The 26,752-nt window shown below is 39.1% G+C and overlaps 1 protein-coding gene across 5 annotated transcripts in view; it reads right to left on the minus strand.

Moving 5' to 3' along the window:
* Positions 1 to 26,752, minus strand: part of AMPH (amphiphysin) — a 344,846-nt gene that overhangs the window by 116,153 nt on the left and 201,941 nt on the right. For all 5 annotated transcript variants that reach the window (XM_036247404.1, XM_036247401.1, XM_036247402.1 and 2 more), the window contains exons 3-5: positions 17,664 to 17,718; positions 4,306 to 4,400; positions 1,236 to 1,331 (exon numbers count right to left, since the gene is read on the minus strand). In XM_036247404.1, the coding sequence (XP_036103297.1) occupies positions 1,236 to 1,331; positions 4,306 to 4,400; positions 17,664 to 17,718 (246 nt within the window). The remainder of the gene's footprint in view (positions 1 to 1,235; positions 1,332 to 4,305; positions 4,401 to 17,663; positions 17,719 to 26,752) is intronic.

A 26,752-nucleotide genomic window follows, 5' to 3' on the forward strand; every position in this document is an offset into this window, starting at 1 on the left:
AATGGACATAGACGACAAAGCCGGGGATGGGGTGGGGAGGATGGGGAGGAGGGTGTCAATTGGGTAAAAAAGGAGAAACATCTGTAACAAAAATAAAAATTAAAAAAAGAGAAAAAATAATGAATAAATAAAGAAATATCCCCCATTCTTATTTCTTTTAATTCATATTTTAATGGGCCGGGGGTTCCTTTCTTTGTTTTTTGTTTACATGCAATAAAATCTGTCAACTTAAAAAAAAAAACAGTATTTTCCTTTTTTTTTTTTATCCTCACCTGAGGATATTTTTCCATTTTTTGTATAGATAGAGTGGGAGGGAGAGAGAGGAAGGGAGAGAGAGAGAGAGAAACATCGACGTGAAGGGACACATCCAGTGGCTGCCACCCGCACGACCAACCAGGGCCGGGGACAAACTGCAACCGAAGTACGTGCCCTTAGAGGGAACCGAACCCGGGTCTCTCTGGACCGCAGGCCGACGCTCTAACCGCTGAGCCAAACCGGCCAGGGCAAGAAAACAGTATTTTCAATCTGCAGTTGGGAATTTGCACATTTAGAGAGTTGACTGTATGCACAGCTCTATGCCATTTTATATGAGGGACTTGAGCATCCACAGATTTTGGTATCCACAGGGATGCCTAGAATCAATCCCTCATGGATACTGAAGAGCAACTACAGTTAAGTTTTTGGAACACCAAAAGTAATATGTGGATTCCACTGGATCGGGGTCAGTACCCTTAACTCCCATGTTGTTCAAGGTTCAACTGTAGTTCAATTTGAACTTGAAAATTTCAAGAAGAGAAAAAATATGCAGGTTTGCTATGAACATATGCAAAATAGACAATACACAATGAAAGAACAGACTTTGCTCTCACATCTACAATGAAGTTTCTCCTTTCCTTGTAACTGTTGTTTATGCTAATGGAAATTATTATCAAATGCCATATAATAAAAAGTTTTCAAAATAAAAAAGGTTAAAATTTGCAGGGAATCTCTGATTTCTGACTTGATAGCTATAGGATTAAAAGACTTCTGTAGAGAAATAAAAGTTGCAGCAGTTAACAAAAGGGAAACATGATTTCTATAAATACATTTCATTTCAAACAACAGGACAAAATAAAAATCCCATACTTAAATACATGAAAAGTTACCAACTGTCTTTGAATTTTTATTCTTCTTGCCATGTTTCAATAAATACATGGAATCATTCACTTCTTCCCTTTATAGACAGAGTAAAATACCTTTATGTCAGGAAATTGGCCCAGATAGGTATCCAGTGTCAGCAGGGACCCATCCACTAGTTTTTGATGGAAGTCCTCCCATAGCACATCACATTTCTGAAAGAAAAAGAGAAATAAAGAGATAACTGCTGAATTAGTTTAATTGAATACCGTTCACTCGACTTCTAAAAAATATAAAACTAAAAAAATTAGGTAAGTACTACAATCCCAGATAGTAGATGCTAGGAAGAATGTGGATTGTTTAATGATACAATAAAAGTTCCAGGCTGTTTGGCTACCAGTTCTAAATTACAATATAGGCTATTTAAAGGTTTAGCTCATTAACAAATGTATTTCTGATTCTGAATTATAAAGAATATAGATCCCCACAGGTGACCTTTGGGAATGTGAAGAATTCCACATGGAATGCTTCAGAAGCCTTCCAGGAAATTAGAAACCACTTCAAATGAACAACAAACCATTGCTGGCACTTCCACAAAGAAAGCAGAAAATTACATCATTATGGGAAAGGACTTTCCATTTATGGAGTATCAATTATGATAAAGACACAATGAATATTAGGTATTATTATTACAATACTATCAGTATGTTTAGGCATTGCGTTAAATCAGTGATTTTCAACCTTTTTTCATCTCATGGCACTCATAATTACTAAAATTCTGTGGCACACCAAAAAATATATATTTTTGCTAATCTGACAAAAAAAAAAAAAAAAACAGGTATAATTTTGATTCATTCACACTGGATGGCTATTATTGTGTTGACTGTTGTCAATTTTTTTTCATAGAACAGAATACTGAAGCCCAGACATGTTACATACCTTGTCCATGGTCAGGCAGTTAATAAATGACAGACTCCAGATTACAACCAGGTCTATCTCCTTGAATTTGTAGCTCATGGTGGGTCTGTGATGCAGGCTGCCTCACCAGGAACAGGGTTCTTAACTCACACTGCTGTGTGACTTTGGAAAACTGAACCTCCCTGAGTTGCAATTTCTTCAATTAACTGAGTTGATAATGTAAAATACTTCACAGACTCCCAGGCACATAGCAGATGTGCAAAAACATCATCTCTACATTTTCCCCATTACAACATTTGGGGTGATTTGACAGTCTGCTGCTTGATCCCCAGCATCTATCTTTCTTTCTTGTAATAATAGAACCTCCAGTTTTAGACAGCAGAGTGCTGCGTATATTTCCCAGCCTCCACTGCAGCTAAGTGTAGCCATGAGGCAAAGTTATGGGCAATGGGATGTACTTTCAGAAAGAGCTCCAAAAAGGAGGCTAATCTTTCATGCATCTTGCTTCTTGCTAACTAGAATGTAGAAATGAGAGCTGACAGCCAGTGTTTAGAGAGTCATCTTGAACCTGGCCAAGGCATGAAGAATGGCAAAGATGGGCCCCTGATGCTTATGGGTCAATCACACTGTACAGGGCTCTTCACCTCCAAAGTCCTTTATGGGAAAGAGATAAGTTTAATAGTGTTAAAAATCACTTTGGGGGGGGGGGTACTTGCTTTTGTTTCTTCAAAAACAAATCCTATTTGTTACAGATCCCAAATCAAGAAATTTATGCATATAAAAAAATTTAAATCCTCTGTACAAAAAGGTTCCTCTTCTGAGATGAGTGGATCCCCTGAACATGTAGTGTTCCGTTCCTTCACCATTAGAAGAACCCACATTTGGAACTGCAACTAAAGATTCCAAAAATCCTGGCAGCCACAAAGACCAAGGTAGGATAGCAGCTGTTTCCTTAGGAATAAATGTTAACAGTGGTACCTGCCATACATACAATGTAGTAGTGTTCTGAAAAACCATAAATACAGGTGTCTATTATTTCCTTAAAAACTCTTCATTTCATGACAAATTTTTAATTATTCCTCATTAATCAGAAATTTACAAAATGAGTTAAGCATTTAACATGATGTTAAAAATCACAGTACTGTCATTGAAGAAATGTGAGAAGATGCAGTTACTTAATAGTTGCATTAAAAATGGTGTGTGGAGGCTGGAAAATTCATATTCTGAATGCTTTACACATACATAAATCTCTGCTCTCCCCTTGATCACAATCCGATTATACAGGTCAAAGTGGGAATGGCAGAATTTTCGTGAAATAGCCTGGTACTGCACTGTTAGCCCATCTTTCCAGAGACTGCAGGGATGGTCAGCTCATCACATACCAGGCCCACCCTGTGCCTGGTGGCTGCATCTCCATGTCTTCTGTGCCCAGATGAACAGCAATGAGCTCCTGTGAAGTGGGAGGGGACAAAGAACTGCTCTTTGTTTTAAACTGGCAGGTGGCTTTCTAATATCAGTAATAAACACACATATTGTGCATGATGGCAGTGATGTGAATACAAAAACTTCAAATGTGTTATTAGTAAGCATAATTATTATTCTTATTTGCACATGAGGAAACTAAAGCCCAAGAAGGTTAAAGAACTCATTCAACCTCAGGCATCACACAGACCTGCCCCACTATACTTTCCTCAAAAAAGTGATACCTACTTGCTCCCTTCCAGGTGGCCCTCCGCTATACATTGTATTTCAGGTGTTAATACATGTCTAGGAACAAGGCATTCCAGAAGTTAAACTCCTATTAGTAGGCCGACTGCAAATGTCCACAGGCTCTGCAGACCAGTGAGCAGATTAGCTGTGAAGTGAAACAGACACTCTCCCCAGCTCCTGTCCCTGCTTTCAAGGAGGGATGGGGAAATAAAAGGCACAGAGGTGAAGTCAGTACACAACCTCATGCCTGAGCCCATTCTCCTGCTGAAATGGACTGTTAAGACATGTAATATGGGACAGATAAAGCTATTGTTATTTTGAGGAAAAATAAACTTTAACCTATAGCTTTCTACCCAAGTGGTCTTACAATCAATTCTCTAATAACTGAATTTGGGATGATGTGGGTTGCAGAACTGTATGGTGCCTTCTGGGTACATGGTGTCCCCTAATGATTAAGGCTGAGAAGTAAGAAGGAGTCAGGGAATGGGCTGTGAGCAGAACTTGGTGGGAGCCTACAGAAGCCCCCCAAGACCTCTTGTGTGGGGCCATCCTGACTCTTACCTCACCAACCATCTTCACATCTTCCCGTCCATACCAGTCAGGCTCATAGACTTCATGCAGCGACTCAGTGAGTTTCATTGATGCTTCTTGCATGCCTGGCGTTGGAGAAAAAGAATTCCTGTTAGAAATGGGTGAGAAGCCTCTTTCTCTTTCCCCTACTTTTCCAAGTAAGAGAAAATCTTCATTAATTGTTTAAGCAAAAATTGTGAAGGCACAATTGCTAATTGCATCTATAACCACATCTTTGCTTGAGGGTCTTTAAGACTTACCTGATTACAGTGTGCATTTGCTATTATTCACATGATAATAGGATCAGTCTTGACAAAATCAACAAGAGTGTCCTATTCTGAAAGCAATTGTAATGTGTCCTACTATGTGTGCTGTCACTTGCTAAATGGCATGGGACCATAAATGTACAGAGCTCCTAAAATATTTGCCCATAAAACTACAGAGTTCTAAATATAAAATTAATTCCAAATGACTTTAAATAAAAAAATAAAGCATTTTTTAGAAGCAGGTAGAAGTAAAATCAACAGACTTTAGGACATAACAGTTGAAAGTGGTTTAAGTGGCCTAACAATTTTCAAAAGAAAAAAGTTTTTATTTTTCCCAGTATTCTTAAAATCTACACATACAGTTTTTTTTTTTTTTTTCCTCACCTGAGGATATTTTTCCATTTTTTGTACAGATAGAGTGGGAGGGAGAGAGAGGAAGGGAGAGAGAGTGAGAAACATCGACGTGAAGGGACACATCGAGTGGCTGCCACCCGCACGACCAACCAGGGCCGGGGACAAACTGCAACCGAAGTACGTGCCCTTAGCGGGAACCGAACCCGGGTCTCTCTGGACCGCAGGCCGACGCTCTAACCGCTGAGCCAAACTGGCCAGGGCTACACATACAGTTTTAAATCGGAACTCTCATCTTGGAGACCTCAATGTTCTTAAGTCTATGGGTGAGAATTTTCAGTAGAGATTCATTTGGTATGCTACATAATTTGGTTATTAGTAATAGGAAAGATATACAGTTTCTGAGTACAACATGGTGATATAAAGCATCGCTAAGTCTTTTCTACCCCTCTTTTAAAACATGGGGATAAAGTGTGGGTTGCCATGGAGATAGCTCAGGCTCAGAAAAAAACAAGGTGCCTTCTCTAGCTGGTAACTTAGAGAAGTACTTCTCTAGCACCAGCCGAAAGGTGCCACCTGGCTGAGTTGGTTTACTGACCTCTGTCGTGGGGGATATGGAAAAGGGGCTGGGTAGAGGGAGAAGAGAAAATAATCAAGTGCTGTCACTGGAAACAAAAACACATCTCATAACTTAATGCCAGTGAATCAAAGATGGAAAGTTTTTGTTAAACTGAAAGCTACAACAATCTAGATTCAACCATGTGTTTATTAGATTTAAGGGAGTCCATTCTGGGTTCAATTTTGAGAGAAAACCCAAAATAAAAGAAGATGTCTGAAACGACAGAAGTATATCCTTGAAGAGTATGTATAAAAGTCAACAGATAATTTGGTATTTCATAGTTTTTTCAATCTCTAGGCATAGAACGCCCCCACTTTCCTTCCCTTGATAAGGAGATACATATTTGGTCTTTGCACATTATTGGCTGGAATGTGAGTCAGGGCCACGTGACGTCTGAAGGCCTGTACACCTCTCCCCACGCAGTGCATCACAGCATGTTACAGGAGCCCTTCACAACAGACTGAAACATCTTAACCACAACATGAAGCCCTGGCAGGCTAAGGTGGGAAAAAACAGTGATGATTCAAGTCACTGGGGACTCTGATGAAATGAGAGTCCTAGGAGTGTTCAGAAAGCCAAAAAATCATGCAAACACCGGCGTCTGTCCCCTAGCATTTTGAATTCAAGCAAGTGAGGACATCCTCTCTTGTATGTGTGGTCATTGTGAGGTGGCAGCAACCAGATATCAAGTGCCACATTCACCTCAGTACAAGCATCTATACTGACAGTGTACCCCTGAAATTTACAGCAAAACTTAGTCACTGGATGACCCCTTCCATATTTAGATGTCAAAAGGCTTCTGAAGTTTTTTCCTTATAAACAGCTGTTCTTAATGTTTTAACAGGAAGAAAAAGAAGTAATAATATTATAGGACAAATAAGCTTTAAGGTGAAAATAAAACTGTGAATGTAAACTGAAAATAAAATGACATAAGATCTTACTCATTGAGGTTAAAAGCAAAATGTTGCAGTAAAGATGTCTATTAGCAGCCAAAAATAACTACTAATTGCTGTGTGGCTAAGTAATAATGGACAATTGGAAAGAATCCACTCTGACATAGAAATTGCTTCTAAAACACTCCATAGGAAGTGCTTGGATGGACACACAAGTGAGCAAGACACACACCTTGCTTTTAAGGAACACAGAGGCTGGCAGAGAGATTCCAGGGACTCAGAATTTACTCTGCTGACAGACCTCATAAGAGGAAAAAAGCTAAAACCCAAATTTCCTTCAGTGCAATTTGGCAACATTACAGCAGAACAGATGCTAAATGGTATTTAATACTATCTAATAGCCAACATTTTCTTAAAAGATTAGTGATTTCCATAGAAGAATTACTGTCTTGCTGCTAGATACAAACCACTTCCCTCTCTTCAAAACTTTGGACTTTCTCCAAGGCATTTATTGTAACAATCTCTATTTACATTTGCAACCAAATCTGTGAGCTTCTATTCTCACCATCTAAGATCTGTTGCACAGATTACATTGCTACATGAGTCCTCTTTGCTTAAGCATCCTGAGGGTATGTTTTAGTTAAAAATAACATCAGTTAAGATGCATTATTACAATAACCAGCAGCCGCTATAAACCCCCAACAGAATAAATAAAATACTGCAAGTTTTACCCACTGTTTAGAAGAGAGTTGTTTAAGAAGACAGGGGTTGCCTCAGGTGAAAGGAAGTCTTTAGAGTGTCAAGGGGGGTGATCTAGCAGGGGAAAAATAGGCAGATTGTGAGACAGTTTAAGAATAGTTAAACCTACTGCTGGGGTCATGCTAACACATAACAAGTCACATACAATTCATTACACCATCTGGGCCACACTCTACTTGAGGAAGAGCTTGTGTGTTCATTATCTGTGTCTGCCTCTATCCACCTGCCAGTGACTCCTCATTCCAGATCCCGAAAGGACATTTCCACTTGGATGTCCTACCAGTACCTCTAAATTCACATATTCAAAAGAAACTGAGAATGTTACTGTCAAAACCAGCCCTTACTCCTCTTCCCAACCCTCATGAATATCACCCAGCTGTCCCAGTTAGAAAACAGGAAGTCATCCTCCATGTATCCTCCTATAATGAATTTGTCAGCAAGACAAGCCAATTCTGCTTGAACTTCAAATGAAGTTCTGTCCTTCCAGGCCCACTGCCACAGCAATCAAAGGGCACCCATCATCTATTATTTAGATTAGATAAAATAATCCACATAGACGGTTGAGCAAGAACTTACACACAGCAAACAGTCAAATATTAGCCTTCATAAACACTACTTTCGGAGGCAGTATGGCATAGTAATTAACATTATCATTAGTAATGTGAAGGACAGACAATAGGGCAATAAAACATAAAGAACATACGGCTAAATTACTGTGAAAACTTGTAGTTAAATATTTCCCACTTGGTAGACCTTGCCCTGGACCCTAAGAGGATTACAGGAACCTAGGTAGGAGGGAAGGAGAGAGGCATCATCTGGAGCTGACCACTATGCTGTGCAGATAGAACTGCTTACCCCTCAGACAAAATGGCTAACTGCAGATATCCGCTTCTGTACATGCTTGCTTGCTCGCAGACCCTTAGCCCAATTTCTTAATAGGGGCTAAGGAAACTATATAAGCAACCCGCCCCCTGAGCTCAGGGCTGCTCTCTCCTCTGCGTAGGATGGGACAGTCACCACGTGGCTAATAAAGCTCTCTTATTTTGAACCCAGTTCAGAGTCTGAGTCTGGTCTGTCTTGTTGGTCTACAACAGCAAACAATTAGCCTTTGTTATAAACATGGTTCCACTGTATATTATCTGTGAGATCTTAGGCAAATAACCTAGCTAACCTAAATCTCATTTTTCCAAAGTATACATTACTAATAAATAATAGTACATGCCATATGTTGCAGTGAGAATCACATGAAATTAAACAGTTAAAGCTTATGTCAATGCCTGGCACATAAGAGCTCAATAAATGTTGGTTATTATCATTATTATTATGCTAGACTTCTATGTCTCCTTGAAATTTCATTTCCTGAATTCTGCGCAAGCACAATAATTATTTTTCTAAAATGCTAATCTGATCATCTGATTCATCCCTTTGTCTATAATAATGTAATGCCACTCTTCCCCACTGACTGAATAAACTCCCAATACAATATAGTACCTCTTTGTACAAACACTGCCTACCTTTCCACATCTCACGCAGCTCAGTTTCTTGCTTGCTCTTCACTAAACTACTTGTTCCCTAAAGAGCCTGCGCTCCCTCCTGTTTTCTGAGCCTTTGTACATGTTGCTTCTTCCTGGAAAGTCCTTTCAACATCAACCTCTTTCTTTGGTATATCTTATAACCTGATGACCAGGTATGCTCCCCTCCTTGGTCCATTCAAGTGTAAGTCCCTAGGAAAGACCATTCCTGACCTGGTATCTTGTCCCTTAGGTAGAGTAGGAGTCTGTCCTCTGTTGTGACAGCACATGTGTAGACAGCTGACTCCATCTTAAAAAACTGAGTCAGTCTTTATACATTTTAGATATTAAAGGTTTAATATCCAAAATATATAGAGTACTCATACGTATAACTCAACAAAAGGAAGACAAACAATCCAATTAAAAAATAGGCAGAGGACCTGAACAGACACCTCTCCAAACAAGACATACAAATAACTAGGAGACATATGAAAAATGTTCAACATCTCTAATCATCAGAGACATGCAAATTAAAACGACTATGAGTTATCACCTCACACCTGCCAGAATGGCTGCCATCAACAAATCATCAAACAACAAGTGCTGGTGTGGGTGTGGAGAAAAGATTACTCTAGTACACTGCTGGTGGGAATGCAGACTGGTGCAGTGACTATGGAAAACAATATGGTGTTTCCTCAAAAAATTACAAATGGAACTGCCATTTGACCCAGTGATCCCACTTCTTGGAATATATTCAAAGGAGCCTGAAATACCAATCAGGAAGAATGTATGCAGCCTTATGCTCATAGCAGCACTATTCACAATAGCTAAGATCTGGAAACAGCTCACATGCCCATCAGTAGATGAGTGGATACAAAGCTATGGTACATTTACACAATGGAATACTATGCAGCTGTAAGAAAGAGAGATCTCTGACACTTGAGGCGACATGGAGGGACCTGGAGAGTATTATACTAAGTGAAATAAGCCAGTCAGAGAAAGATAAGTACCACATGATCTTACTTACTTCTGGAACATACTGAATAAAATAAGCTGTTGACCAAAAGAGACCCAGAATCATGGAAGTAGGGAACAGACTGACAAACCTCAGAAGGATGGGGGAGTGGCAGAGATAAACCAAAGAACTTATATGCATATATGTACAACTAATGGACATGGACACTAGGCTGGGGAAAACAGGAGGGGGGTGAGAGTGGGAAAGAGGGGGTCAATGGGGAAAAAAGAGGGACATCTGTAATACTTTCAACAATAAAAATAAAGTGAGAAAGAAGAACCGAGTCAGTCTTGAAACTAATACACCAGCTTAACTTTTGAGTGAATGAGCCCAAACCTTTGACCTCGGAGTGGACTCTGGAATGTATACAGAGGTTTCTAGCTAATCACAGAGTTACCATTACTCCTTCCTCTGGAGCAAGGAACCCTAGATGTTATCTACATCATTAGCTCACCCTGACCCCAAGGCCTGCCAATGTCTGGTCTCCCAGGACCACCCACACACTCCTTTCCTAGTATCTAGGCCCAACTCTAAGGCTGGATAAAAAGGGTGGTCCAGAAGGTGAAAGACGCAGAGATCAGAATGTCCTGCTACCACCCAGGTGCCATTTCCATATGTAAGTTCCCTATTCAGCTCTCTCCTTATCTGTACCGCAAGCTCCATGACCGCAGGCACTGTGTCTGGGTCCTCATCTCCATCCCCTAGAACACTGTTAGGCCCATAAGTGAGGCTCAATGTAATGTCTGCTGCTAAAATGAGAGCATGAGATCTATTTTACAAAGCCCAAGAATGAGCAGAACTAATAAAGACCTACAGAGGTGAATGCCACCCAGAGATTAGTGATGATAAGATGAGTAGAACTTAACTCAATTTCATGGAAGCCCAGTGAAAGAGATTTAGGGACTTCTAAGAGCAACTGGAGTACTTTATAGATGAGGAAACCAAGGCAGTTGAGAGGCTCAGTGATTTTCCCACAATTGTTCCTGGAAAAACCACCACTCTCCAGTGGCAGATTTCATTCCTCTATAATCCTGCTTGCAGTATAGTATAATTAGTTGGCTAGAGTTCTCTTTGTGAAAACAAAAAAATTTGCCAAGAAAGCACTTTGAAAATGCAAATTATGATCTAGTTAACATATAACCCTCATTGTTAAGTGTGTTCCCAAAACCCAAAATGTGCTCCAAGGAACTCTAACTCTAAGACTTTGAAAAGAAAAAAGCCAAATAACTGGGAAATGCTACCCTCAGGCCTTCTAGTAATTATATTAATATATTAAGGGTTCTGATAAACTCTGCAGTAACCTGTTTAAAAATTCATTTCAACCAACCTTGGTCAAAGTAATGTAAACATGAATCTCTTTTGTAGAGTATCATTTGTTAACATAATTCAATCAGTAAAACGTGATTGGAGAGAAAACTGATATAGGTACTTTACCCTTTTCTAGAGATGTGGCCATTGGAAGCAGAGTGAAAGGCTGCTTTGACCACCCACCCAAAGTCTCTCTGGAGCTATCGCTTCACTCAGTGCATTCTCCTTCTAGACCACATTAAGGAAAGGAATTATGCCGGTCTTTTTAAACAGCATTCTCCATACTAAAGTGGTAAAATAGACCAAAATATATAAATTTTGGGAAGGAGATCCAATTCACTCATTCATTCAACAAATGTTTTCACTTTAAAAAAAAAAAAATCAGCTAACATGAAAATATTCTGTGATAGAAATAATATATGAGCTCTTGTGTTCAAATCCTAAATCAATAATTAAAGAAATACCTAGAGTGCTTTCATTTTCTGACTGGAATATCATAAATAATAAATACTTAAGGTTAATTATTTTAGTGCAGTTAATCATGAACTTTATGAGTTTGTGGAAGTTAAATTCTCAAAACCTTATTTCTTTGAAAATGTAAAATAAGGCTAATGTCAGCCCTAGCTGGGTTGGTTGGGCTCAGTTGGTTGGAGCATCATCCATGCACCAAAAGAAGGCAGGTTTGATTCCAAGTCAGGGCACATACTTAGTTGTTGGTTCCATCCCTGGTCAGGGAGGGTACAGGAGGCAACCAATCAAAGTTTCTCTCTTATATCAATGTTTCTTTCTCTCTCTTTCCCCCTTCCTCTCTCTAAAATCAATTAAAAAAACAAACAAACAAACAAACAAACAAACAAAAAACATATCCTCAGATGAGGATTAAAACATTAAAAAGGCTAATGTCAATTATCATATAGTTGTGCTGGTGGTTACAAAAAGGTAATATGCCTAAAAAAAACTTAGTACACAAACTAGCACATACTAAGTGCTAAACGACAAGTGCTGGTGAGGGTGTGGAGAAAAGGGGACTCTAGCACACTGCTGGTGGGAATGCAGACTGGTGCAGCCACTATGGAAAACAATATGGAGTTTCCTCAAAAAATTTAAAATTGGACTGCCATTTGACCTAGTGATCCCACTTCTAGGAATATATCCTAAGAATCCCAAAACACCAACCAGAGAGAATATATGCATTCCTATGTTCATAGCAGCTCTATTTACAATAGTTAAGATCTGGAAACAACTCAAGTGCCCATCAGTAGATGAACGGATAAAAAAGCTGTGGTACATATACACAATGGAATATTATGCAGCTGTAAGAAAAAAAGATCTTTTACCCTTTGAGACAGTGTGGAGGGACCTGGAGAGTATTATGCTAAGCAAATAAGCCAGTCAGAGAAAGACAAGTATCACATGATCTCACTTACATGTAGAATCTAATGAACAAAATAGATCCAGAGACATGGAAGCATGGAACAGACTTATGAATCTCAGAGAGACGGAAGGGGGGGTTGGAAATAAATCAACCAAAGAACTTAAACGCATATATGCATAACCCATAGACACAGACAATAGTGCAGTGAAGGCCAAGGTGGGTGGGAGTAGGGTGGAGGGAATATATCTTCAATACTTTCAACAATAAAGATAATTTTTAAAAAAATAGTAGTAAGTTATCATTGTTTCATTGTATAAATTAACTCTAATTTGTGAAACTACTGCCCTACCAATGATCATAGAGTTCAAAGGCAGTATAAGACAGTGGATAAAAGCTGGGCCTCAGGAGACACACAAACCAGAGTACATACCAAGGCCCTGTTGTTTACAAGGCCTATGACTTTAGACAAGCTATTTAATTCCTCTGTGCCTTGTTTACTTATGTATAAAATGAAGATAATAAAGTACCTACCTCATAGAGTTATCATGAGGATTAAAATTATATGCCTTGCATATAAAACTTAAATACATTTTAGTTTAAAAATCAATTTCAGCTTCTAGAGGAGTAGGTAAATGTGGTACTGGCATACTCCCATAACCACATCAAAATTACAACTAAACTACAGAACAGCCATCGTTCAGAGCCACCTGAAATCTTGCTAAACAGAAGTCCTATAACTAAGGATATACCAAGAAACCTTGTCAAGACTAGTAAAAGGAAGGGAAACGTGGAAAGAGTTGGTCCCATACAACGTGTGGTGATTAAAAAGATGGAAAATTAGCCCTGGCCGGTTTTGCTCAGTGGTAGAGTGTCAGCCTGTGGACCAACGAATCTCAGGTTCAATCCTGGTCAAGGGCACATACCTCGGTTGTGGTTCATCCCTGGCCCTGGTTGGGGTCATACAGGAGGCAACCAGTCGATGTGTTCCTCTCATGTAGATGTTTCTCCCTATCTTTCCCTCCTACTCTATCTGAAGATAGAGAAATATCCTTGGGTGAAGATTTAAAATAATAATAGTAATAATAATAATAATCCGGAAAAATATCCAGGCTGCAGAGGTCCCCCCTGAGGAGGGAGGGGTCCCAACCCACACCACATTCTCCCAGCCTAGGGCTTCAGTGCCAGGAAGAGAAGTCTCTATAACTTATGGCTGTGAAAACTAGCGGGGATTGTGGCTGAGGGAGATGAAGGCTTCTAGAGTCCCAGTCCTTCCTCTTTAAGGGCCCACACAAACTTATTTGGTCCCACTTTCTCTGAGCTCCAGCACTGGGGCAGCAGCTCAACATGCTCCAGGGACATACAGGTAGGAAGTGAACTGTTTGGCTTCAGGCTGAGAAGTAGAGGAGCAGCTGTGTCCCAGACAGAAGTGCTGGCAGAAGCCACTGTTCTTTTGCTGAGCCCTCTCCCTGCATGTAGAGGTGAGCTCCATATCTGAGTCTCCATCAACCTAACTAACACTGCTCACCCCACCCTGGTAATTCCCTGAGATCTCACCTAACCCAATTTGGGGGCCTGTCTCAGCTCATGATGCGGACTTTCCTAAACTATTTCAAAAGTTCACAACCCCCAAACAAGCAGCTTCTGGCCTCAGCACACCCTGTGCTGCTTTCTAAGTGACTTCAGGCCCAGCACTAGCTACAGCTAGACTTGGTTCACAGCTTGGTCACTCCAAGGTACCTCCGAGCCTAGCACAAGTAGTAGCCATCTGCAGGTCACTCTGTAGTTTTAGACAGGTGGTCCTCAGCAGGGCACAGGTAATGGAAGACCTTGCCCTGCACCTTCCAGAAGACCCCAGAGCCAGCACACCTGGCAGGCAGCTACAGAGCATACTGAAGCACGACCCAACCTGCACCATGAATGACACACATAAAGGGCAGACTCGGCTGGCACCAGAGATCTGCTGAAGAAGCAAGTTTTGCTCTGTGGGTTGGTCCCTGCACAGCAGATATTGCACCTTAGTTGTAGCTGGTCCTGGTAGCCAAAAGGCCAGAAGCTCAATCCCTCACATTGATGTGCCAACAGCAATCGAGGCAATACTTATACCAGACAAAACAGACTTTAAAACAGGCTATAACAAGAGACAAAGAAGGATCCAGGAATTCTACTTCTGGGTATTTGTCTGAAAAAACACAAAATACTAAGTCAAATGGAAGCAACCTAAGTGTCCTTCAATAGATGAATGGCTAAAGAAGTGGTGCATATTTACAATGAAATATGACTCAGCCATAAAAAATAAAATAAAATAAAAAATCTTGCCATCTGCAACAACGTGGTCAGACCTAGACAGTGTTATGCTAAGTGAAGTAAGTCAGAGAAAGATAAATACCATGTGATTTCATTTATATTTGGAATCTAAAAAACAAAATGAACAAGTAGAACAAAAACAGACTTATAGATACAGAGAGCATTTTGATGGTTGTCAGATAGGAGAGGGGTTGGGAGAATGTGTGAAAAGGTGAAGGGATTTAGAAGTACAAATTGGTAGTTACAGAATAGTCATGGGGACGTAAAGTACAGCATAAGCTGCATAGTCAATAATATTGTAGCAACTACATAGGTACTAGATTTATCTGGGTGATCACTTTGTAAGTTATATAAATGTGTAATCACTGGGTTGTACACCTGAAATTAATATAATATTGTATGTCAACTATATTAAAATAAAAAATTATTAACGAATATGCATATATACATAACCAATGGACACAAACAGTGCTGTGAAGGCAGGGTGGGGGAGGGAGCAGGGAGGAGGATGTCAAGGGAGAAAAAAAGAGGTATACTTGGCCAGGCCAGTGTGGCTCACTAGTTAAGTACAGACCCATGCACCAAGAAGTCACCGATTTGATTCCCAGTGAGGGTACATGCCCAGGTTATGGGCCCAAATCTTGGGGGGTATGCAGGAGGTAGTCAATCGATGTTCTCTCTCATCAGTATTTCTCTCTCTCTCCCTCTCCCTTTCTCTCTATAATCAATAAAAAAAAATACTTAAAAGAAGAAAAAGAGGGGCACCTGTAATACTTTCAATAATAAAGATAAATATAAAAAATAATAAAAATAAAAAATATATATATTCAAAAATCATCCTGGCCGGTGTGGCTCGGTGATTGAGTGTGAGTCACTCATGCACCAAGAGGTTGTCAGTTTGTCAGGGCACATGCCCAAGTTGTGGGCCTGATGGGAGGCATGCAGGAGGTAGCCAATCGATGTTCTCTCTCATTGATTTTTCTCTCTCTCTCCTTTCCTCTCTCTCTAAAAATCAATAAAGAAAAAATATTTTTTTAAATATTCAAAAATCAAGTTCACTAATTTTTTGTCTAATTTTTTATTATTAAGATTTTCATTATTTTATTATTTATCACTCTCTCTGTAATCAGTTTCACACATCCACATTGAAAATTCTAGCATAAGTTCTTAGAAATGAACTACTATGTCAAAAGGCATGCCAAACAAATAACGCATTTAAAGGCTTTTGCCAAACTGCTCCATGAAAGCTATCCTACCAGCAGTGTGTAAAAGGGATCTGCTCTGTACAGCTTTGCCAATGCTAGGTATTGTTTGTATTTTATTTTAATGTATTTAAACATTTGGAAGAAAACATGACATCATCTTTGTTTTGATTTTTTTAAATTTATTTTACCCCATTGACACCCTTCTCCCCCTCCCTCCCCGCCCTGTCCTCAGCTTTGTTATCCATGTCCATTGGTCATGCATACATGCATATAAGATCTGTGGTTTATCCCCCCATCCCTTCTTCTGGGGATTGTCAGTCTGTACCCTACTTCCACGTCTCTGGGACTACCCTGTTCTTCAGACTGTTATGTTCATTATATTCCACAAATAAGTGAGATCATATGATACTTGTCTTTCTCTGTTTTGCTTGTTTTGCTTAGGATAATACTTTCCAGGTCCCTTCATGTCGTCTCAAAGAATAAGAGCTCTTTCTTTCTTACAGCTGCATAGTACTCCATGTGTATATGTACCACAGCTTTTTTATGCATTTGTCTACTGATGGACATTTGGGCTGTTTCCAGATCTTAACCTTTGTTTTGATTTTATTTACTCTTTGATCACTCATGAAGATAAGCAGTTTTCTAAGTTGTTACCCATCTATAGGTCTTCTTTCAAACAGCTAATCTCCACTTAATTTACTTACTGAACTTTTTACATTTTGATTCATTTTCATTAAGTGTGTTGTCTAAATAATTTTTGAACATACATATATCCATTTTATACATTTATATACACATATAAATATATGTTTTATATATTTATGAGGTCAAACCTCTCACTCTTTCCCTTTATGTTTTCTGTCTTTGGGTTATCCTGGTAAAGACCTTGTCACCCAAGACTGTATTTTATTTTGTTGCTCTAGTATACTTCTTTGCACATGTATTTAATTTTTACTATATCTGGAACGGAGAAGGAAGGAGTAGATTATGAGGTTGGGAATCTCACTTTTTTCTGAGTGTTTGGCCAGTTTATCCAAGACCCCTTGTGAGACAATCCATTCTCTCCCCACTAATCTCAAAATCTGCCTTGTGACCCATCACATCCATAGGTACCCTGGGATCTAACCCATGCTGGGAGCTGGATGATACACAACAGGTAGAGACAGAACCCTCATCCCTAATGGTCTCTCCTCCCTCCACCACTGGCCTCAATTCTTTGCCTTTTACATCTGTGGCAGAAACCAATACCAGGGCCTCTCTGTCCCCATACAGTAGCAGGCTACAGGTGTTGCTGGTCTCCACAAATCACAGGCAGTCTCAGGCTGTGATTCCCGATAATTCTCCACACCAGTTTCTGCCACGATTCTTGCCCCTTCCAACTAGAAGGCTGAACTGTGCCTCTGTGAGTACTCTCTTGGGACAGGCCCTCCCTCAGGATGAAAACCAGTGGCAGCTTTTCTTAAGGTCTCAGGCTTGCTCTAACAACTCTCCCTAGATATCTCTGGCACAGGGGAGGCACTTATTCCTAGTTTCCAGCACCAGGAACGACATATTTTTTCCCTCTTATATTCTGATTATCACTTCAATGGGAATTTGGGAGTAGGTGGATTAGAACACCTGTAATCAAGTAACATCTTGCCAGAAAGCCAAATAGCTTTGTAATTAACATTCAATACTGTCACTAAGGAATTCCAAGAACAACCTGTGTTTGGTAACATTTTATAAACAACTCATACACATTACCTTTGATAGCTGCTAAATATCCTCGGAGTTCTCGCTGAAGTCTGGTACCCTCCGCCTGGAAAATACACAAACAAAGAGATGCTGGGCACCTTGTCTATATTTTGCATGTGAACATGTACAAAGCAGTAAGGGTCTTGTAATTATTACTGCCAGAGGCTCATTCTTGAAAGAACATAAATAAGTGGACACAAACTAAACAAGGTGCCCTAAGTCTAGATATTTAGAGAGATTTTATTCAGTTTAAAAGTAAAAGACAAGAGCCAGGCTGGTGTGGCTCAGTGGTTGAGGATTGACCTGTGCACCAAGAGGTCACCGGTTTGATTCCAGGTCAGGGCACATGCCCAGGTTGTGGGTCCAATTCTCAGGGGGGTTGGGGGGGGCATACAGGAGGTGGCAAATTGATGTTCTCTCTCATCAATGTTTCTATCTCTCTCTCCCTCTCCCTTCCTCTGTCTCTAAAAATCAATAAAGAAAAAAAAGTTTTTTTTAAAAAAAAGAAAAGGACAAGGAAAGCACAATTTTGCTAAGAATGGAAACTGTGGCCCACCATACACATTCACAGGCTAGCAAGTCTCTAAATTTTGACACAAGTGTTATAATGGTAGGAAATTGATCACCACTGTCCAGTATGGTAGCCACTAACCACATGCGGCTGTTCAGTGCTTGCAACATGTTCAGCCTGAATACTTATGTATTATAAGTATAAAATATACACCTGATTTCAGGGACTTCATACAAAAAATTCCATTACTATAGTTTATATCAATTGTATGTTAAACTAATATTTTGGATACATTGAGTTAAACAGTTGTGTTATTAAAATAAATTTCACCTTTTTCTTTTCACTTTTTTAATGTAGACACTAGAAAAATTTAAATTACATATGTGGTTTGCATTATATTTCTTTTGGACATTATCAGAACAGAGAAATTGTTAAAATGCAAATTTGCTCATATGAGTTAGTTTTGGTTTGGATTATCCTTAGAAACTCTGAGACTCTGAGATTAGGATTAGATTGCAAGTAGTTTAATCTGGAGTTAACCCAGGAAATGTGAATGGGGACATGGAGAAGAGAGGCAGGGAAGGGAAGTCAGAAATCACTGGGTATATTACCAAGCAAGGTACAATGGTGGTAACCAGCCTTAGTTCTACTGGAGAACTTTGGGAGATAGTGTCAAACCCTACAGATATCCTAACTGAGAGGTAAAGAAGCTGGGGCATTTATCCATCAATCCTGACAGTCGTTGGTTGAGAACTGCTCCTGGGAGGCACTAATTCCCCCAGTATGTCCACACAGGGGTAGAGATGTCGCCAGTCACCAGAAAAAATCCTCACGCAAAGAGTTACCCATGCTGGTAGTTGCAACTAAATCTAGTGGGCTCAGAAAAGGTAGGTGCTAGGGACATGTGGCTGAGTATCCATGGTGTGTGCTCTGACACTACACCTGAAAATATAAAAATATATGTACTTTATTTTTTTTATCCTCACCCGAGGACTATATATAATATGTGTGTGTGTGTGTGTGTGTATATATATATGTATACATAATATATATATTATATATATATATATTATGTATACATATATATGTGTATATATATTTTTTTGCATTTATCTCCCTCTATGGGAGGGAGAGGAGGGAAAGAGAGAGAAACATTGATGTGATAGAGACACATTGACTGGTTGCCACCCACACAACCCCAACTGGGGCCGGGGACAAACTGCAACCGAGGTATATGCAACCGAGGTACATGCCCTCAGTGGGAACGAACCCGGGACTCTGGTCTGCAGGCTGACGCTCTAACTGCTGAACCAAACTGGCTAGGGCAAAACATATATACTTTAATTGCATAATTATTTAACAATATTGCAGAGAGCTAGCATACTAAATGACTCCACCTTGATAATAATATAGCATTCAATATTATAACTCTAACTTGATAGTTAATAATATAGCAACTATAATAATCACAAATAAGTGAACAACTATTTGTTAGTATTTACCAAAAAAATGGGAGAATAGATGAAGGAAAAAATATTTACTTCCTTCAAGTGAATTACAATCAATAGGGGAACTAACAAGGTAGGTTACATTTAACTCTGCAACAGCCATTCAAAGTGTATAGAGTACAAAGTGAAGACAAATACCCATCACATTTAAAGATAGATAGTGATTAATACAAACAAACTCTGAAAAGAAGTGTTTAAGACTATGCTGGACCCCCACAGGAATTCTGTATGAGCATATTTTCCTAGTACAGTACAGGTACAGTGACATTATTTTCATGAATATATGTAAAGCTCAAGTGAGGTTTTCTTTATCTGCACTAAGCTCAAACTGTTTTTTGTTTTGTTTTGTTTTGTTTTGTTTTGTTTTGTTTTGTTTTCAGTTCTGTAAACTCAGGTGCTACCAGATAAAAGCTTAGGGTTAATTCATTTGCTGCTACATAATGAACTTCAACCAGAATGCTTCTATTCAGAATGCCAAAATGGTAATCATCAAAGTTCTCAACAACTGACTCCCTTTCTCATGTCTCAACATGGTTTAAAATCAAAATTCTAGATTTCCCTTGTCTTGTTAAGCCATTCAGAAATGTAGTGTGAAGGCAAACCGCCATGAGCTAAACAAAAATAACAACAAAAACCCATGTTGGATTTCCAAAACATCAAAGTGTAGTGGAAACTGTCTGTAGGGAAAGGATGAGGAGAATGAAGAGAAAATGGTGACGATAAACACAGGTAAAGATAGAACAAAGAGGATCCAGAAAAAGGTGAAGTCAAGGTCCTTAACAACACTATGAAAAGTAAAAATTCAGGAAGAAAAAAGTAGGTCTTCTACTAAATATCTATTTTGTGACAGGCACTGTGCTAGATTCTGAGTACATAAAAATCTGAAAAGCTATGGCTCTGGGATATTTTATTCTTGTCACATCTATGCCACATCCTTCTACCAGATCTTTGTTGAGGGAGGATGCTACTTTCTGCCCTATTAACATCAAGCTTGGCAGTGGGACTCGAAATGTGAGTGGAAGTGACATGACGATTCTTGGCAGATGTAAGAGCCATCGCATAGTCTTACCACCTCTTTTCCCTCACTGTACATCCTGTACTATTCCAGATAGGAGTTGCTTCTCCATCATGGGTCATAGAGCAAAGGGAACATGAAGTGCGTCTACTGTTCACATTTTCATACGTGACAATAAACATCTGTTATTGGAAAGCAGGGAGGTATTTCTACTACAGCGCCACCTACCCAAACGGCCTGATACAATGGTTTACCTTCAACAGTAGAAACACAAAGATGGAGAAGACTGAAATCTAACAGAAAAAAAGCCGATGGAATTAGTGAGGAGAAAAGCACTAAAGGCAGTTACAAAATCATTTCAGAAAGGAAATAAAATTGGAAAGATCAAAGACAGATTGGGCGGTTTAGCAAACTGAAGCCCAAGTGCTGGGAAAAGGTAGAATGGTTCTGAGAAAGCAGCAAGACCCAGAATCATTTATTACAACAGATGGCAAATACTTTAGAGAGATTAATATCTATAATTAGATATGTGATTTACCTGGACATATCTAGACCCAGACCAATTGGAAGCCTAAAACCCTAAAAGGTACAATTGGGATTTAAATAGGATTGGAATCCCCTAAGCCCACATTTCTCAAAGTTGTTAAAGGTAGATGTTGGGGGTACTTAATGGTTTGTCTAGGGAACCTACAGTCACAAAATAAACCTAAAGCATCTCTCTCTAGAACAACAATTTATTGGGGTTGGAGGGGAGCAAATGGGGAGAAATCATTATTTTATAACCACTATGTCACTTGTTATGATGTAGAAGAAAAACTGCACAGAGATGATAAACAGAACTTCCCAGATGTCTCCTGCTGTCAGCTGTCTGCTGTAGGGGCTCTGCTCTCCACTGTCCACGGGCCTTCTCTGAAGGAGTGTGAGAGGCACTGAGCTAAGACAGGGCTCATTTCTCATCCAAAATGATGTTTTTTTGTGTTGTTTTTTTTTTCCCTCAGAAAGTAATACAAAGTCAACCATGGTATGGTTATGAGTCACTACAACTGTCCAGAGTCTGGAGATAGCAAACAAGTAGTGGAGAAGGGTATTCTTTGCCTAAATATTTAAGGAATAAAGCATGTCAAATTATGCCCACAATTAAGTCATTGTTTTTCTATCAGAACAAGAAAGAGAATGATTCATCTAGCCCAAGTAAAACAATAAACATTTTTTAAATAAAATAAGAATCCCAAGAAGAGATTTTTAATGTACAAGACTGGAAGAAAGTTAAAATTATACAATAACGGCTTAAACAGATAATTGCAATTTAAGTAGATAAACAGAGTCAATTTAAGAAGCTTTCTTCTTGCCCTGGCTGGGTGGCTCTGTTGGCTGGAGCATTATCCCATATAGCAAAAAAGGTTACAGGTTTAATTCCCAGATAGATAATATGCCCAGGTTGCAGGTTTGATAATCAGAGCATGTACAGGAGGCAACCAATTGATTTATCTTTCACATCAATGTCTCCCCCGCCCCTTCCTGTCTACAATCAATAAAAACATATCCTCAGGTACGGGGTACATTTTTTTTTTTTATCCTTACCCGAGGACATTTTTCCATTTTTTGTTCAGATAGAGTGGGAGGGAGAGAGAGGAAGAGAGAGAGAGAAACATTGACGCGAAAGGGACACATTGAGTGGCTGCCACCTGCATGACCAACCAGGGCCGGGGACAAACTGCAACCAAGGCATGCGCCCTTAGCAGGAACCAAACCAAGATCTCTCTGGACCACAGGCCAACGCTCTAACCGCTGAGCGAAACCAGCCAGGGCATATAAAAAATTTTTAAATAAGTTTCTTCTTTTCCAATTATTAAAACTCTTCATTTCCCCCTAAGTACTAAGATTCGTGATGATTTGATAATAACCATATTAAATTTCACCAAAATTCTGCCTGAATCAAAAAGGTAAAATACGCTCAAGGAAAAATATCACCTGGAATATGCCATAGAGTAGTTCTGCACAAAACTTACTGCACAATAGTTTTCTTAACATCATTATTTTACATGAAACACAAGGTGTTTTAAGTTTGAAATAAATTCTTATAACACTGCTCCTATTACACTGAAGTTTGTTCCAAATTCCTCTGAACATTACCACTTCACTAATGCAGCCTTAAAGATTTCGCATGTGGGTGTGTGCAGAAAGAGACTCAAAACTTCACGTCATTGAAACTACATGCATGTATTTTCTTACCTCTACAAGGTAAGATAAAATTTATTATATTATTATTATTATTATTATTTTGTTATTCCTCACCCAAGGATATTTTTTCCATTGAATTTTAGAGATGGTGAAAGAGACTGAGGGGGAGAGATAGACAGAGAGAAACATTAATGTAAAAGAGACACATAGATTGGTTGCCTCCGGCACAACCCCGACTGGGGCCAGGGATTGAACCTGCAACCCAGGTACGTGCCATTGACCAGAGTCAAACCCACAACCCTTTGGTTGGTGTGCCAAGCTGATGCTCTAACTGCTGAGCCAAACTGATCAGGGCTATGATAAAATTATTACTCTGACTCCTGGTCACACTCTTCTCCGGGCTTTAGAGTGAGCCAGGGCCAATGAGTGTATTCTAATTAAGTTGTCTGATTCCCAACTGATACTCCTCCTTGGACAAGATCAAAGAAGGATTCAACACCTACTGAATTCCTTGCCCTGGCATATAGTATCATAAAATTACTCTGGTGTTAGAGGTTATCCTTTATTTTTTTCAATTGAATCACTTATTAATGTCAGGAGCTGATGCTTCTCCAGCCCAGACGGTCCCCCAGGCAGGCCCCACTTTCTTCCCACACAGGCTGAGGGAGTAGGGCTGCCTTTCCTTCCTCATGAACACTACTCCCACCCACTCTCTCCCTTGGTTGTTATAGTCTTGCAGAGCTAGGGAGAAAGAAGCAGCCTTCCTAGTTCTCTGCTTAATGGAAAACAAACCAGAGTCATTTTGAGATACATCAAGGACATATCAAAAATTAACAGGCATGTAAAAAAGTATACATGGTTTTAAACCTTATGAAGGTCTGAGAATCACTGCTTCTAGTAAAAAAAATCCCTTTATTCTCTTGCTGAATGGGCATCTTGAAGCTGTCATCTTCTTCTCTTACCCCTGAGGAGTGCTCATGATATCTCCACCAAGGATTAGAGTGAAGTTTAAAATCTAACTAAATAGAGAAAGAATGCAAAAGGCATCATTATAGAAGGTTTCAGATATCTTTGTTACTGAATACAAACAAATCACATTACATATGTATTTAAATATGTTTCCAAATTCTTTTATACCAGATTGGTCCTGAGTAGCACCAATTCCTAAATTATTTATTATTGTTGTTGTTATTATTAGTGTGTGTGCATGTATCTTGGGACAGTGGAGGTGGGGTGGGGAAAAAGGGGTCAGTTTCCCAGACTTGCTGGGCTCAAGAGAACTATCTCGAGAACCTTGGACAGTGCCCAGACATGTCTGTGGTTCAACCTTTAAAGAATTAATCTGTGGAGTGTCAAAGGACCAACTATAAATGTGACCTCATCAAAGTTTTCTGTTGCATTATAGTAAGAGCATAGAAGAGCAGAAGCGTTACAGACATATGTCTTTCAAGGTGAGTCAGTTCCCTGGTAGGAAGAGCTATAATAGATTCTGACATCCAGACGAGCTATGGCAAACTTTCTCTAGCATTGAGCATAAACACAAGGCTTACATTAACCTGTAATAAACAATGTATGAAAATTAATGATCCAAGTTGTTTATTATTTAGGTACACTAAATTCTGAAGCATTAAAAATAAACCAATGTTAATAAATACTTTATGCCTAGGACTTTAGGGGCCAATAAAGAAGGTATAATCTTGTTAGATCAGTTACTTCTGCCCAGAAGAAAGAAGCCATAGTTGAGGCATTAATTTGACTGAACTTCAGACACAATGCATAAAATGAATTAATAATTTCTAAAAAACTACACTCAGGGCAGCAAACACTACAAATTCAGAGGCACCATGCTCACATACTACCACATACATGACACTCTTGGGCAGCCCTGCCTTGCAAAACCAAATCCAGTGGATTTTATTTGTAAGGTTATACAGGTCTAGTAAATCACTTTAAGGCATTAAGTATTTAATAGTTATTAAAAAAAGCACTGGGTTGTTAAACTGACATGTTCAAATATGGTAAATGAGGAATGATGTATATTTATAGCTAATTTTTGTCATCAAAAAAATATATAGACAGGAAATAAAAAATAAAATACATAGTACAGAAAATTTTTTCACTGACTTGCCTCTGTAACTCAGAAACTGTGACCTGACATTTGGTAAGGGGCTCAAGTAGAAAGCCAATAGTTCTAACTGATATATGAGATTGAATCTGAGGAGCTATAACTTCACAAAGTTCTGATTTCACAAAGATAAATCTAGTCATCTCATCTGTGATCATAAGCCTACAGAAGTTCCCATAGTTACATTATTAGTTTTTCCCTATACTGACATTTCTCTCTTGAAAAGGCCAAGTAAAATATTAAATTAAAATTAGCTCAATTTCTCATAGTTCAGATAGGTCAACTCAATCTTGAAAGCCATGGTACTCTTTTTTTTTTTAAGATTAGAAGAAAATTAAATTATTAAGGAGATGAGATTTAATGAAGCCATAATCAGCACCTTGATTAGCAGATGACTAATAAGGCATAATATCAGAATCTACTTGTGATCAAAGACAGTGTCAGGCTGCTGAACACTACAGGTGTTCTTAGTTTACAAGAAGTAGAACTCTCCCTGTAACAAGTTCAGGTGCCTTTAAATGGGAGGACAAGAGTTTTTCAAAGATAAAAGCAGCAGGGTCTCTAAAATTTCTGATTTTGTTTTCTTGCTTTGAGTTCTTTGCAGAAACAGGAGCTGTCCTTAAGAACCCAGCACTGATTTCACAGAACAATTTCTCTACTTTAAAATTTTCTTTTGGCAGATATTAAGGCAAAATACATAAGACAGGACATCAGAGTGGATTTTGAAATCTTATTCCTGGACAGATGGCAGCAGGGCTAGTACATGCAAGGGAACTGGATATCAAAGTGAATATCTCAGTTTCCATAATTTTACCCAAGATTCAAAAACCAATTTCCAATTATCCCTGTGTCATCAACTCCATGAATACCTATGATATAAAAACCAAATCAAATAAACTTTTTAACTTTCCCCAAAACAAAATTAGAAAGCTAGTTAGTAATTATACATACAATTTTTCCATATATTTCCCTTAAGCCCTGAGTTTCTACAGATGTCTATTCTTGTCTTTTGGAAAAGCTAGCCCATTGTGAGAGCACGGGGGTGGCCTTGCCTAGTCATAACTGTTAAACCCACCACATCACACAGACTGCATACAACTTGAAGATACGCTTTACTGCCTTCAGGCAACTGAGTTTGTGACCCTTGAAGAACATTCCAATTTTTTTTTCCTTTTGTATGTGTATGAAGAGACTTCACTTATAAGGTACATTAGGTATACAAAATCTTTTCAACTTTTGCTTTAATAACTAGAGTACAGAATTAAATATAGTGGGTGATGAACTGACCTAGAAATTAAGGAAAACTGTACAGGTGTCTCACCCCAACAATAACTCTTCCGGAGGCTTACTGTTCAGTGTCCCTTTCTGTGGGTATGGATGCCAGCTCACTATCAACAATGTTCCATCATGTCCAAATGGGACAGGATGTAGAAGTATTAGAAAAACAACAGCTACATCAAGCTACAGAGAGGCATTACTGAGAGGGAATAAGTGCCCTGCCTCTCGTACTCCAATCATAATATAATATCCAGAGTGTTTCTGAAACTGCCATTTATGATGTCTATATTAGTTTGCAAGGGCTTCTATAACAAAATACAAGACGTGGTGGCTGAAAAAAACAGAAATGTATTTCCTCACAGTTCTGGAGGCTAGAGGTCCAAGACCAAAGTATTGGTAGGTTTGGTATCTCCTGAGGCCTCTCGCCTTGGCTTTCAGATAGCCTCCTTCTCACCGTGTCTTCACATGGTCTTTCTTCTG

Source organism: Molossus molossus, unplaced genomic scaffold (genome assembly GCF_014108415.1).
Source record: "Molossus molossus isolate mMolMol1 unplaced genomic scaffold, mMolMol1.p scaffold_m16_p_7, whole genome shotgun sequence".
NCBI classification, from domain to species: Eukaryota; Metazoa; Chordata; class Mammalia; order Chiroptera; family Molossidae; genus Molossus; species Molossus molossus.